The 14,206-nt window shown below is 41.8% G+C and overlaps 2 protein-coding genes across 6 annotated transcripts in view; both read right to left on the bottom strand.

Moving 5' to 3' along the window:
- Positions 1-3,228, bottom strand: part of LOC106588461 (microtubule-actin cross-linking factor 1) — a 279,550-nt gene extending 276,322 nt beyond the window's left edge. For 3 of the 5 annotated variants that reach the window (XM_045709359.1, XM_045709361.1, XM_045709362.1), the window contains exon 1: positions 2,784-3,227. The gene's annotated coding sequence lies outside the window, so the exon portion shown is untranslated. Of the gene's footprint in view, positions 1-2,783 lie in introns of all 5 variants that reach the window. The other 2 variants (XM_045709357.1, XM_045709358.1) reach the window with 1 other exon arrangement.
- Positions 3,229-7,071: 3,843 nt separating this feature from the next.
- LOC106588463 (NADH dehydrogenase [ubiquinone] iron-sulfur protein 5) lies at positions 7,072-14,206 on the bottom strand. Its single transcript, XM_014177528.2, has 3 exons — positions 14,037-14,206; positions 8,604-8,823; positions 7,072-7,306 (listed from the first exon to the last, which is right to left on the bottom strand). The coding sequence occupies exons 2-3, from the start codon at positions 8,817-8,819 to the stop codon at positions 7,199-7,201; spliced, it is 324 nt and encodes a 107-aa protein (XP_014033003.1). The 5' UTR covers positions 8,820-8,823; positions 14,037-14,206; the 3' UTR covers positions 7,072-7,198.

Genomic DNA, 14,206 nt, shown 5'->3' with positions numbered 1-14,206 from the left:
AGCTTAGCATCTGCGTCATCTGACCACTGCCGTATTGAGAGAGTCACTGGTACTTCCTGCTTTAGTTTTTGCTTGAAAGCAGGAGGATAGAGTTATGGTCAGATTTGCCAAATGGAGGGCGAGGGAGAGCTTTGTACGTGTCTCTGTGTGTGGAGTAAAGGTGGTCTAGAGTTTTTTTTCTCACTCTGGGCTCACATGTAACACGCTGGTAGAAAAGAGGTAAACCGATTTAAGTTTCCCTGCATTAAAGTCCCCGGCCACTAGGAGTGCCGCCTCTGGATGAGCATTTTCTTGTTTACTTATGGCCTTATACAGCTCGTTGAGTGCTGTCTTAGTGCCAGCATCGGTTTGTGGTGGTAAAAAGACAGCTACGAAAAATATAGATGAAAACACTCTTGGAAAATAGTGTGGTCTACAGCTTATCATGAGATACTCTACCTCAGGCGAGCAAAACCTTGAGACTTCCTTAATATCAGATTTCGTGCACCAGCTGTTGTTTACAAACAGACACAGACCACCACCCCTTGTTTTACCGGAGGCAGCTGTTCTGTCTTGCAGATGGACGGAAAACCCCTCCAACTGTATGTTTTCCATGTCGTTGGTCAGCCACGACTCGGTGAAACATAAGATATTACAGTTTTTAATGTCCTGTTGATAGGATAGGCTTGATCGGATCTCATCCAGTTTGTTATCCAATGATTGCACGTTGGCTAATAGGACTGATGGTAGAGGCGGATTACCCACTCGCCGTCGGATTCTTACAAGGCACCCCGACCTACGTCCCTGATATCTCTGTCTCTTCTTCATGCGAATGACATGGATTTGGGCCTTGTCCGGTGTCTGAAGTAAATAATTTGCGTCCAAGTCGTACTGGACAAATAATTTCTCTTTAACGAGGTGAGTAATCGCTGTCCTGATGTCCAGAAGCACTTTTCGGTCATAAGAGTAGGTGGCAGAAACATTATGTACAAAATAAGTTACAAACAACGCGAAAAAACACACACAATAGCACAATTGGTTGGATCCCGTAAAGCAGCAGCCATCTTTTCTCGTCCCCATAGACCGTGTGTGTGTGTGTGTGTGTGTGTGTGTGTGTGTGTGTGTGTGTGTGTGTGTGTGTGTGTGTGTGTGTGTGTGTGTGTGAGTGTGTGTGCATGCGTGTACGAGTGAAAAATCGAAGATAATGAGACGATATGTCATCATCCGATCATCTCACCACAAGCAACATACAGTGCATGGGACGAACGAGGCAATTCAGAGGCAAATGGCCAGATGCGATCGAGTACAGACAGACAGACAGACAGACAGACAGACAGACAGACAGACAGACAGACAGACAGACAGACAGACAGACAGACAGACAGACAGACAGACAGACAGAAGGGCAGGAGGACAGGAGGACAGGAGGACAGGAGGACAGGCAGGAGGACAGGCAGGCAGATACAGACGGACATTACTTCCATTTTTTTTTTACAGCACAGAACAGTGCCATCTCTGTGACATTTTATTCCATATAGTTTCATGGTGGTAGTTCCCTGATTCTTGAATAGTTAAATAAGGGGGCACTGCAGCTGAAAAAGGTGTGAGAGTAGTAGACATAATATTTGGCAACGAGTGTCTCACGGAATAGGAGAAAAATATGATTCTGGTTAAAAATGGGACTTGATGACTACTTGATTGTTTATTTACTTTGACTAGTATGGGCTAGACAGACAAACTGACCGTGTTAGCTTATGGTTTATGATCAACACAAGGCTGCTCACAAAAGGAAAAGCCATCTGGTGTGTGAATCAACGGGGGACCCCTGAATCTTGCTTTCACCCCTAGCACAGATTTTTGCTATTTTCCAGACAGCCTTTGATGTGAGGAAGGCTGAACATAGACAACTTGTGTTAAAACAGACTATAAATGTCGACCATTCCTTGATGCCGCTCTAGAGATGTATTTTGATGGATGCACGGTCCCCATTATATTATCACTTGTAATTAATGGTCGATCAATGACATTATCGTAATCAGGGACACCTACTTCTATTCAGAAATCTAAGCTATTGTAACATAAATTACAATAGCTTGAATAACCAGCTCTTGCATATGGCTGTGGACTTAACGAAATTACAATAGACCATAGGAATGTTATGCTCTGTAGAAGAGGTGATGTCTGTTGTGAGGAAAAGAGAAGCAAGTGCTTTAATATGTAGCGGTAAAGGTATGCATTTGAGCATCGGTCCTATTTGGAATTGTCGTGGGGAACAAAGTCAAGGAGCATACTGGAGCTATTTGTCCACACTGCCTGCAGAACGGGCTAACAACGTTCATCCGTCTGTTACGTGGTGTTTTGTGTCTCTCTCATTAGTAGAATAACATTGTTAGGCTGCTGGACCTAGAAACCCTTCCAACCCCTTCTCATTTCTCCTTTTCAAACACAAAGCACCTAAACCAGGAGCAAGCATGGATAAAAATCGATTTTGATAGGCATATGGGATACCTCATGTTTTTATCTAACCAAAATAATAACAATTCCCTATACATCAGTATTTATATCCTAATTGATGAATTAGACCAATCATTTTATGAATTACATAAAGATCGACTTATTACTATGCAATTAAGAACAGATATTGGACATCAGGCTATGGGAATAGTTTTACCACATCGGTAATTAAAATGCAACAGAAAACCAACCATAATACATGTATTGTATCATATGTATTTCACAATCTAAAACGGCTGTCAATATGAATCAGATTACACATGCTGTGTTGCGCGACACCGAAACCTTACCGGAGAATAGCGGTCCCCGAGTCCGAATATCCTATAGGATTACAGAGACAGGGATGCTGTGGCTCGTCTCCCTCCTCACGACAACCGTCTCTCCTCTTTCGGACGCACGTTTAGATGCGTTTAGATGCGATGACCAGGGCTGCGACTCAGCGGTTTGTACGGTTTGTACCGAACCGGGACAAGGAAGAGATGAATACCACGACCGTGATTCGGTAATGGCTGTCTATTCCCCTCCTTCCTTCTCCCTCCTTTTCTCCCGTTCTTTCCTGTCTCTACAACCCCCCCTCGCTCCTTCGCTCACTCTCGCCCGCCAACTTTCGCTCTGCTCTCTCCTCTCTCCTGACCTCATATAAATGGGTAGGCAATTTAACGGGTTTAACATTTAACCCATAGCTATTGGAGATTTTTATTGTTGAGAAAATGGAATTTCGGTGTTCCAACGTCATCTGGGGCTCAGCAGCACGATTCGCGCACGGGCAACTGGCACGCTATTTTTTGGAAGGGGCGTTTACATTTGGAATATTTGTGGATGCATAGCAAACACGAAATAGCTATGTTTAGCTACTGCTTTTGCAATAGGTTTTGCATGTGATCATATTAATCCTTAATCCATTGATCTATCATCCCTGTTCTCCTATTTCTCCGGACCCCCCCCATCTCCAATATGTATTTATGTAACTGAATTTTGTAGGTTAGTTTGTAGTTGCAGGACCTTCCCAGTCCTACAGGAGTGGCCAGTTTGTCCGGCCGGGAGAAAAGCTTGTAAGAATGGTCCTCCCTCCATGCGCCGAGCCGTCAGAGAACGCGACGGAATGTTGTCCGACAGTTCAGGATTAACTAGGCTCGCTGCTGATGTTTTAATCAAACAAAGGCTAAATTAAATTCGGTGTGCCTTGCCAAAGGAAAAGCAGTGCAATTTTGCAACCTAGACTGGAGACTTGCTTCAGAAGGTAGCATAACTTTGGGCTGTAGAAGGTAACAACATTAGACTGCTTAAACGTACTGATAGGCCTATAATAAAGTCTCCTTTTACATTAAGTTAATCAAAATAAGGGAAGAACGCATTTCTGTAATTAACAATAAAACGGGTCAACTGCAAGGCAATAAAGTAGCACAATAGGCCTATAGTTTTGTAAAAGAAAATGCCGTGCTAACCAGACAGGCCAAAATCCCCTATCACAAAAACTTGATTAAAATCTTGTGATGACTAGCCTAGATCTATCCCATATCGTTGCTTTTCACCTTGTCACACGGACTAGATATAGTGTAACCCCAGACTCTGACGTGATTCAGAACAGTAATGGTGTAACGCTTTGGCGTGAGTCAGGACAAGAGGCAATCTTTTGGCGTGTATGAAAAATCCATATTTGAATTGTTTTATTTTACTAGGCAAGTCAGTTATTTTACAATGAGGGCCTACCCCGCCAAACCATCCCCTAACCCAGACGACGCTGGGCAATTGTGCGCCGCCCTATGCGACTCCCGATCACGTCCGGTTATGATACAGCCCGGGATCGAACCAGGGTCTGTAGTGACACATCTTGCACTGAGATGCAATGCCTTAGACCGCTGCGCCTCTCTTCATCTCCCGCCCTCGCCCCTCCCTCAATCACACACTTCATCAAAACTGTTTGTAGGCTATATTGTGACAGTATTGCCATCTCTAGTATCTGTTATTAATAACAATTTAAAATAAATCCTTGTGATTAAGGCCGAGGCCAACATCACTCCATAATACTTAATTTTCCACTGTATATCAGCAAGTAAGAAACCCTTTATTTTTGTTGCTACTAAACACATAGACTTCTGTTACAATGCTTGACAAATGTTACAGAGAAGTCCATCTACTTTAAAGTAATTTGACATGATTAGGTAGATGGTAGGTTTTGTAGTAATTACTTGGCTTTTGGCACCACCTTGTGGTGACAAGGATAATGTCATAAACGCTAGTGAAACACTTAGTAATTGAATGAGGGTGTCAGAGGGCATCCATTCATATTTAGCTTTCATCAGGAGAAGCTGTCCCTTGGGAGTATTTCTCAACTAATCCATGGACTCTGTTATTTACCAGAATTAGGTCACATGGTTTAGAGTTGAGTGCATTTCAGATTTAATCAACCCCCTACTTCCCAAGCAAGTCTGGCTTATGGAGAGTTGCTATAACAAGATATTTCTTGAAGTGTCATGTTTATTTTTTTCAACAAGATTAATTTGGCTGGTTATCACAGGCCTACCCACAATGCCTCATAATGCCAGTGTAATGTTTGTCAACATTTTTACTAATTAATTAAAAATGAAAAGCTGAAATGTCTTGAGTCAATACATTTTCAACCCCTTTATTATGGAAAGCCTAAATAAGTTCAGGAGTAAAAATGTGCTTACCAAGTCACATAATATGTTGCATGGACTCACTGTGTGCAATAAGTCTAACATGATTTTTAAATGACTACCCCATCTCTGTAACCACACACACACACAATTATCTGTAAGGTCCCTCAGTTAAGCTGTGCATTTCAAACACAGATACATCCACAAAGACCAGGGAGGTTTTCCAATGCCTCAAAGAAAGGCACCTATTGATAGATGGGTAAAAATACATTAAGCAGACATTGAATATCTCTTCGAGCATGGGAAAGTTATTAATTCCACTTTGGATGGTGTATCAATACACCCAGTTACAACAGATACTCGGTTGCCGGAGAGAAGGAAATCCGCTCAGGGATTTCACCACGAGGCCAATGGTGACTGTAAAACATGTCTGTGATAGGAGACAACTGAGGATGGATCAACATTGTCATTACAACACAATACTAACCTAATTGACTGAGGGGAAAAGAAGGAAGCCTGTAAAGAACGAAAATATTCCAAAACGTATCCTGTTTACAACAGGGCACTAAAGGAATACTACAAACAATGTGGCAAAGCAATTCACCTTTTGTCCTGAATACAAAGTAATACTGGATTTGCCCCAAACACAACACATTACTGTGTACCACTCTCTATATTTTAAAGCATAGTGACTGCATCATGTTATGGGTATACTTGTAATCGTTAAGGACTGTTTCAAGATAAAAAAATAAACATAATGGAGATAAGCACAGGCAAAATCCTAGAGGAAAACCTGGTTCAGTCTGCTTTCCACCAGACACTGGGAGATGAATTCATCTTTCAGCAGGACAATAACCTAAAACACAAAAGGTCAAATCTACATCGGAGTTGCTTACCAAGAAGACAGTGAATGTTCTTGAGTGGCTGAGTTAGTTGTTACTTAAATCTACTTGAAAATCTATGGCAAGACCTGAAAATGGTTGTCTAGCAATGATCAACAACCAATTTCACAGATCTTAAAGAATTTTCAAAAGAATGTGTAAATGTTGCACAATATAGGTGGGGAAAGCGCTAAGAGACTTACCCAGAAAGACAGGGCTGTAAAGATGCTTCAACAAAGTAGAATACTTATGTAAATATGATATCTATTTCATTTTCAATACATTTGCAACAATATATATATATTTTTTTATTCACTTTGTCATTATGGGATATTGTGCGTAGATGGGTGAGAAAAAAAATCTATTTAATCCATTTTGAATTCAGGCTGTAACAACAAAAAAATGTGTAAAAAGTCAAGGGATAGGAATACTTTCTGAAAACACTGCACAGGTATGTGAAGAAAATATTCTCACTACTCTCAGGTCGGTAGTCCTGTAGTACTTCACCTATAGCCATTTGCGTCCCAAAACAAGTAGGCTAATTTGAAATCATTATGTCAGTCTCAAACTGGGGTTGTAAATAATGAATAAGTTCACGCTCAAAAAAATAGTCTACACTATTGTGTAGTTAGTATGGTATTACAAATAATTGAATACAAAAATCGGTAGTATTAACACATTCAAAACCAAGATCATAAATATTCTTATTTTCAATGACGGCCTAGGAACAGTTATGGGTATACCCTTGTTCAGGGGCATAACGACAGATTTTTACCTTGTCAGCTCGGGGATTTGATCTTGCAACCTTTTGGTTACTAGTCCAACACTAACCACTAGGCTACCTGCCGCCCCGAGATACACAGAGAGTGAGAGATATCTACGTCAGACACTTACTGCACATTCAGAGGAAATATTGAGAGGGGCTGTCAAACCTTTTTGGGGGGGCGCAAATAGTGAACATCAAACTGAAACCTGAGTGCACATATTATAAATCACCTTCACATTTCTGTCCCTTTCTTCCCATCATCTCTCCCTACACTGTACCTAAAAAAGGAGAAAGAGAAAGTCAATATACAAAGTTCACGATCAATTATATTTATTTGCAAACTTGTACAGGGGTAGACACGAACAATAAAGTGATATCTGAATAAAAATTATTATACACAAGTTGGGGACACACCTTGTGGTCAACAAGGTCAAATAGGGTCAAGGCCTGTTGTCAGCCTGAGCGCCAGTGTGTTGAGCTGGGGTCTGGTAGGTGCCCTCCTTCACCATCTTGTCCCGCTGCTTACGGATCTCATACAGCCTTTTGTGCTACAGACACAGAAAGAGAGAAAGACATGCACGGAGAGTGAGAGAGATATCCATGTCAGACACTTACTGCACATTCAGAGGAAATATTGAGAGGCTGTCAAACTTTTTTTTTGGGGGGGGGGGGGGCAAAAGCTCAAAACTTCTTAGGAGGTATTGGTGTGTTTTTTCAGCTCATTGCTGATCAAAACCATAATTCTCTTCATTGATCAACTCAATGTTTTTTTAACAACAAAAACAGTCAAACAACAAAAGCATCTCCTATAAGTCTTGACAATCATTTGCTAATCAACAGCAAAGCTTTCTCCAACTATCCATGAAGTCAATGAAAAAAAGGTAGAGCTGGACAGGATGGACTAAGGGTGTGAACGTTTAAACATTCAAATGTTTAAAGGAAATTGGGATCCTTAATGTTAAGAAAAATCCCTAACTGAAAAACATTTTATTTTACGTAGATGCAGAAAGTAAACAGCATAGTGGGTCAATTTCCGCAACAATGAGAGCGTTGAAGCACAAGGCTCAACTTCTCTGCTGTTTTGGTGCCCTGGCTACCACGATGTGAACAGCGTGACGCGAACCCGTGCAGATACTTTATGTGACTGTATGAGAAGTGTTGCATCTCGTACTGAAGGTGCGAGTCCTGCCTATACTGTGCCCTCCCCTCTCTCTCCGTCCATCTCTTGCTAGCTCCCAATGAAATATGCGACTAATCAGTCTCCAAAAATACTGAATCTTAGGAGTCGATTCCGCTACGAATCTTGACCCTCAGAAATAGGAGTCGACGTGCAAGGGATCAATTATTTGAGTCGACTCTCCAATACTACGTCATCGTCGTTAACAGTTGGAAAATGGCAGAGAAAGGCAAGCGACAGCAGCGAAGTCCTGTATGGCAATACTTTGAGAAGTTAAATGAGAAGGAAATTCAAACTTTGCAAGCTGGAATTGAGGTACAGTAACAGTAGTAACAGGTGCAATGCTTAACCTTCTGAAAGGGACGTGCCGTGAAACACAGACCGTTGCTGACAGCAGTTCAGCTTCATTGTGAATTTGCGTGGAATTGTATGAATTTCACGTTTAAATGTTAAGAACATTTTTCCATTTATCACATCCCTAGGATGGACACCCATGTAGGATGACAAGCAGTTTATTTTATCAAAGACATGGACATCAACTGGCAAGTCTTCAACAGGTCTTGGTTGATGAAATCACAAATGTTTATGGGGAAAGGACATGAAACCCACACACACAATCAATCTTCACAGTTCACACACACTCTTCAGCTCAGATGTCTTACACTCACCGTCTTCTCTCTGTGCATGCACTCATAGAAGTCCTCAAACTCTAGCTTGCACTCCTTCTTGGCACGGGTCTGACCAATGCCATCTGCACACTCGATCCACTCCTTCTCAAAGGCGTGGCAGCGCGGCGCACGTTTGTATGGTTGCTCTCCACCCTGGATCAACATCCATTTGTCCATGTTGATGCCCAACTTCCCCTGGAGGTCGATGAACGGCATGATGCTGCAGGATGGGGGGGGAGAGAGAAGAGCAAGGGTGATGCTTAAGGTTTTTTATTAGAAAAGGGGCCTTTCTGTGTTTCTTTGGCGTCATGGTTTTGACAATGCAAGTGTTTCCCCTAGAGTCATTATGGCCATAATAACAAGGGATGTATTCACAAGGAACCAAGCAGAAACAAACTGAATAAAATGAGGGAGAGACATTTTAGTTGGAAAACTGTTTCCGTTTGGAGTAAATGGTTACCGTTGCAAAACATTTTGCAACTGTTTGCTAATGTTACGGTCTATCGGCTAATCGATACACCCAATGTGTTGGCTGTGAATTAAATCTGACATTTCTCATTGGTATAGAGAGCCCTCTAGCTGTACATTATTGTTCATAAAACTGGAAGCAGTGACCGACCATGTGACCGACCAGCTCAAAATTGGTCTTATGTAGCAAAATTTGAAATTGTGTTTTCTACATTGTAGCTCTGGAGTCTCTACTTTTATCCAAAATGGTATATCATACACTACAGTTTATGAACAATGGGAAAATAATTTTGCTTTGAAAGTGAATAAACTTGTAAACTCACTTTTGATAAAATGGCCTTTTCAATGTTTTGGTACTAAACCCAGCAAAAAAAGAAACATCCTCTCACTGTCAACTGCATTTATTTTCAGCAAACTTTACATGTGTAAATATTTGTATGAATGTAACAAGATTCAACAACTGAGACAAACTGAACAAGTTCCACAGACATGTGACTAACAGAAATTGAATAGTGTGTCCCTGAACAAAAGGGGGCGTAAAAATCAAAAGTAACAGTCAGTATCTGGTGTGGCCACCAGCTGCATTAAGTACTGCAGTGCATCTCCTCCTCATGGACTGCACCAGATTTGCCAGTTCTTGCTGTGAGATGTTACCCCACTCTTCCAAGGCAACTGTAAGTTACCGGACATTTCTGGGGGGGGAATGGCTCTAGCCCTCATCCTCCGATCCAACAGGACCCAGACGTGCTCAATGGGATCCGGCTCTTCGCTGGCCATGGCAGAACACTTACATTCCTGTCTTGCAGGAAATAAGCCATACTGCTCGTTCTGTGCGTGGTGGCATTGTCATGCTGGAGGGTCATGTCAGGATGAGCCTGCAGTAAGGGTACCACATGAGGGAGGAGGATGTCTTCCCTGTAACTCACAGCGTTGAGATTGCCTGCAATGACAACTAAGCTCAGTCCGATGATGCTGTGACACACCGCCCCAAACCATGACGGACCCTCCACCTCCAAATCGATCCCGCTCCAGAGTACAGGCCTCGGTGTAACGCTCATTCCTTCAACGATAAACGCAAATCCGACCATCACCCCATGTGAGACAAAACCGCGACTCGTCAGTGAAGAGCACTTTTTGCCAGTCCTGTCTGGTCCAGCGACGGTGGGTTTGTGCCCATAGGCGACGTTGTTGCCGGTGATGTCTGGTGAGGACATGCCTTACAACAGGCCTACAAGCCCTCAGTCCAGCCTCTCTCAGCCTATTGCGGACAGTCTGAGCACTGATGGAGGGATTGTGCGTTCCTGGTGTAACTCGTGCACCTGTGCATGTGTTGTTGCACGTGGTCTGCCACTGCGAGGAAAATCAGCTGTCCATCCTGTCTCTCTGTAGTGCTGTATTAGGTGTCTCACAGTACAGACATTGAAATGTATTGCCCTGGCCACATCTGCAGTCCTCATGCCTCCTTGCAGCATGCCTAAGGCAAGTTCACGCAGATGAGCAGGGACCCTGGGCATCAATCTTTTGGTGTTTTTCAAAGTCAGTAGAAAGGCCTCTTTAGTGTCCTAAGTTTTCATAACTGTGACCTTAATTGCCTACCGTCTGTAAGCTGTTAGTGTCTTAACGACCGTTCCACAGGTGCATGTTCATTAATTGTTTATGGTTCATTGAACAAGCATAGAAAACAGTGTTTAAACCCTTTACAATGAAGATCTGTGAATTTATTTGGATTTTTACCAATTATCTTTGAAAGACATGATCCTGAAAAAGGGCCGTTTCTTTTTTGCTGAGTTTACTATTGGAGAGCTCTGTGTCTACACCCATTGAGCATCGTTCACACCCTCTTTAGCCCCACCCATCTCTTTAAGGGTTGATCCAAGCGTTCTGTACTAACAGCAGCAGTCAAGCCCCCTAGCTAAGGGCAGCTCACTGAACATTACTCACCCTAGCAGAGCTGGATAGGCTGTTATGTTATATAGAGCGTTGGTGACTGCAACTGTGCTGTCAGATTGTTCATTCGTAAATTCAAAATGTATCACTCTCGGAGAGCAAACCGGAACTCTCTGGCCGATGAGTAGGGTTGATCCGAATGTTGACCTCACAACGGCAGTCAAGCACCCAAGCTAACTGGCTAACATCATTGGCTAGCTTACAAGCTACTTCCAGACACATAATGAGAGAACACCCCACTAACCATTTTACTCACCCTAGCAGAGCTGGTTAGGCTGTTTTCAGGTTATCCAGAGCGTTGGTGACTGTAACTGTGCTGCTGGCAACAATGTAATTATGCTTTTTAGCCTACGTTTACTGAAACCGGCCATATTCAGCAGGTGTTCAGGGTTTGTAAATTAATCAGTTATTCGGCGCTCTGGCACACTCAGACAAGAGTCCTCTGAAATCGGAGTAGATGGCCAGACTGAATTTTCGAACGCATCCGAAATGGTTACTTGCATAGTGGAGTCTTTGGTTAAGACATGTAGCTAGCGAGCTAGGTAAAACAATGAACCATAATCCCAACTCATGACGTTACTACCCTGCATGAATCTGTAGGTAGCTAACCAACCAGGTTCAATGTTAGCTAGCGAACATTCGGCTATAGCTAGTTAACCTGTTGGAGCTAGGGGGCAGTATTTGCACGGCCGGATAAAAAAACGTACCCGATTTAATCTGGTTACTACTCTTGCCCAGAAACAAGAATATGCATATAATTAGTAGATTTGGATAGAAAACACTCTAAAGTTGTCTGTGAGTATAACAGAACTCATATGGCAGGCCAAAACCTGAGAAGATTCCATACAGGAAGTGCCCTGTCTGACAATTTATTGTCCTTCTGTAGCCTCTCTATCGAAAATACAGCATCTGTGCTGTAACGTGACATTTTCTATGGCTTCCATTGGCTCTCAGAAGGCGCCAGAAAGTGTAATGATATGTCTGCAGTCTCTGGGCAAAGAACAGCAGCAGAGTTTGTTACTGGCCTGCCTGGGGACAGTGACACTGGAGATGCACGTTCATGTGAATTCTCCATTTTGTTCTTTCAGTCTTTGAATGAATACAACGTCGCCCGGTTGGAATATTATCGCTATTTTACGAGAAAAATTGCATAAAAATTGATTTTAAACAGCGTTTGACATGCTTCGAAGTACGGTAATGGCATATTTTGGAAATGTTTTGTCACAAAATGCGCTCGCGCGACACCCTTCGGATTGTGACCTGAACGCACGAACAGAACGGAGCTATTTCAATATAACTATGGATTATTTCGAACCAAAACAACATTTGTTGTTTAAGTAGAAATCCTGGGAGTGCATTCTGACGAAGAACAGCAAAGGTAATCCAATTTTTCTTATAGTAAATCTGAGTTTGGTGAGGGCCAAACTTGGTGGGTGTCAAATTAGCTAGCCGTGATGGCCGGACTATCTACTCAGAATATTGCAAAATGTGCTTTCGCCGAAAAGCTATTTTAAAATCTGACACCGCGATTGCATAAAGGAGTTCTGTATCTATAATTCTTAAAATAATTGTTTTTTGTGAACGTTAATCGTGAGTAATTTAGTAAATTCACCGGAAGTTTTCGGTGGGTATGCTAGTTCTGAACATCACATGCTAATGTAAAAAGCTGTTTTTTTATATAAATATGAACTTGATTGAACAAAACATGCATGTATTGTATAACATAATGTCCTAGGAGTGTCATCTGATGAAGATCATCATAGGTTAGTGCTGCATTTAGCTGTGGTTTTGGTTTTTGTGACATATATGCTTGCTTTGAAAATGGCTGTGTGATTATTTTTGGCAGGGTACTCTGACATAATCTAATGTTTTGCTTTCGCTGTAAAGCCTTTTTGAAATCGGACAATGTGGTTAGATTAACGAGAGTCTTGTCTTTAAAATGGTGTAAAATAGTCATATGTCTGAGAAATTGAAGTTATAGCATTTTTGAGGTATTTGTATTTCGCGCCACGTGATTCCACTGGCTGTTGACTAGGGACGCAAATGTCCCACCTTGCCCAGGGAGGTTAATTGAAATGCATTCCAGGTGACTACCTTGTGAAGCTGGTTGAGAGAATGCCAAGCGTGTGCAAAGCTGTCATCAAGGCAAAGGGTGGCTACTTAGAATAATCTCAAATATAAAATATATTTTGATTTGTTGAACACTTTTTTGGTTACTAGATGATTCCATTTGTGTTATTTCATAGTTTTGTCTTCACTATTATTCTACAATGTAGAAAACAGTAAAAAAATAAAGAAAAACCCTGGAATGAGTAGGTGTGTCCAAACTTTAGACTGGTACTGTATGTTTTTATTAGGTTTTATTTAATGCAGTGTCTACTAATTGTCCAAACGCACGGCTGCTTTCCCACTATTTGCTATAGAATTTTCACAAATGCCTTAGTATATGTAATTCCCAAACATGTAATAACTTATGAAAACGACCGTATCTAAGTACCCGTTTGTCAGAACATGTTTTAAAAACTGTCATATTCTTTCTGGGGGTGTATATGAACAGATTTTAATAAGATTTCATGTTCCTAAAATGCTGTCAGACCCACTTTAACGTGCGATTGCCAGCTAGCTAACGTTACAGCTTGCCAGCCCTAACTAGCTAACTAGCCAAAGCAACGTTGCATTTTGACATTCATACAAGCCCATTATCTAGCTAGCTAGTATTATTAACGTCGTTAATTCCAGCTATGCTAGCTAGCAACATTTAGCAGCCATGCACTTATTTCACTCGACTTTACTATCTAGCTAACTGTTTAGTTAGCTAGCTAATTGTATTGATAAACGAACATACTAACGAAAACGATAACTAAAGTTAACTTGCAAACGACAAGACAGACCGTTCGCGCTGTGTGGTGACTCGCTAAACAATTTTCCCCACATTGTTGTGGAGCAAGCATGTACAATATTATGTTATGGTTGACTTGTCAAACGTTATGTAAATATGGTATACATGTCATTATTTACCGTGTTTTGTTGAAGTCACTTTAACCTTCTGTGTGGATCCCCTCACTTTACAGTAGAGCGGCCTAAGCCTGAAATCAGAATGGTCGCTTGGCAACCTAGCCTATATTTACGACACTACTGTAAAGATCGTAGGGAAATTTCTTAACCCCCAGCTGGACTGAACACGATCG

Source organism: Salmo salar, chromosome ssa27, assembly GCF_905237065.1.
Source record: "Salmo salar chromosome ssa27, Ssal_v3.1, whole genome shotgun sequence".
NCBI classification, from domain to species: domain Eukaryota; kingdom Metazoa; phylum Chordata; class Actinopteri; order Salmoniformes; family Salmonidae; genus Salmo; species Salmo salar.
The sequence above is the reverse complement of the archived record's forward strand: the minus strand, read 5'-3'. Positions and strand labels throughout refer to the sequence as shown.

Coding starts and splice junctions, on each gene's coding strand:
- LOC106588463 (XM_014177528.2), bottom strand. CDS start 8,819: ATGCCGTTCATCGACCTCCAGGGGAAGTTGGGCATCAACATGGACAAA. Junction 7,307..8,603: donor GCATGCACAGAGAGAAGACG/GTGAGTGTAAGA, acceptor CTGTGTCTGTAG/CACAAAAGGCTGTATGAGAT.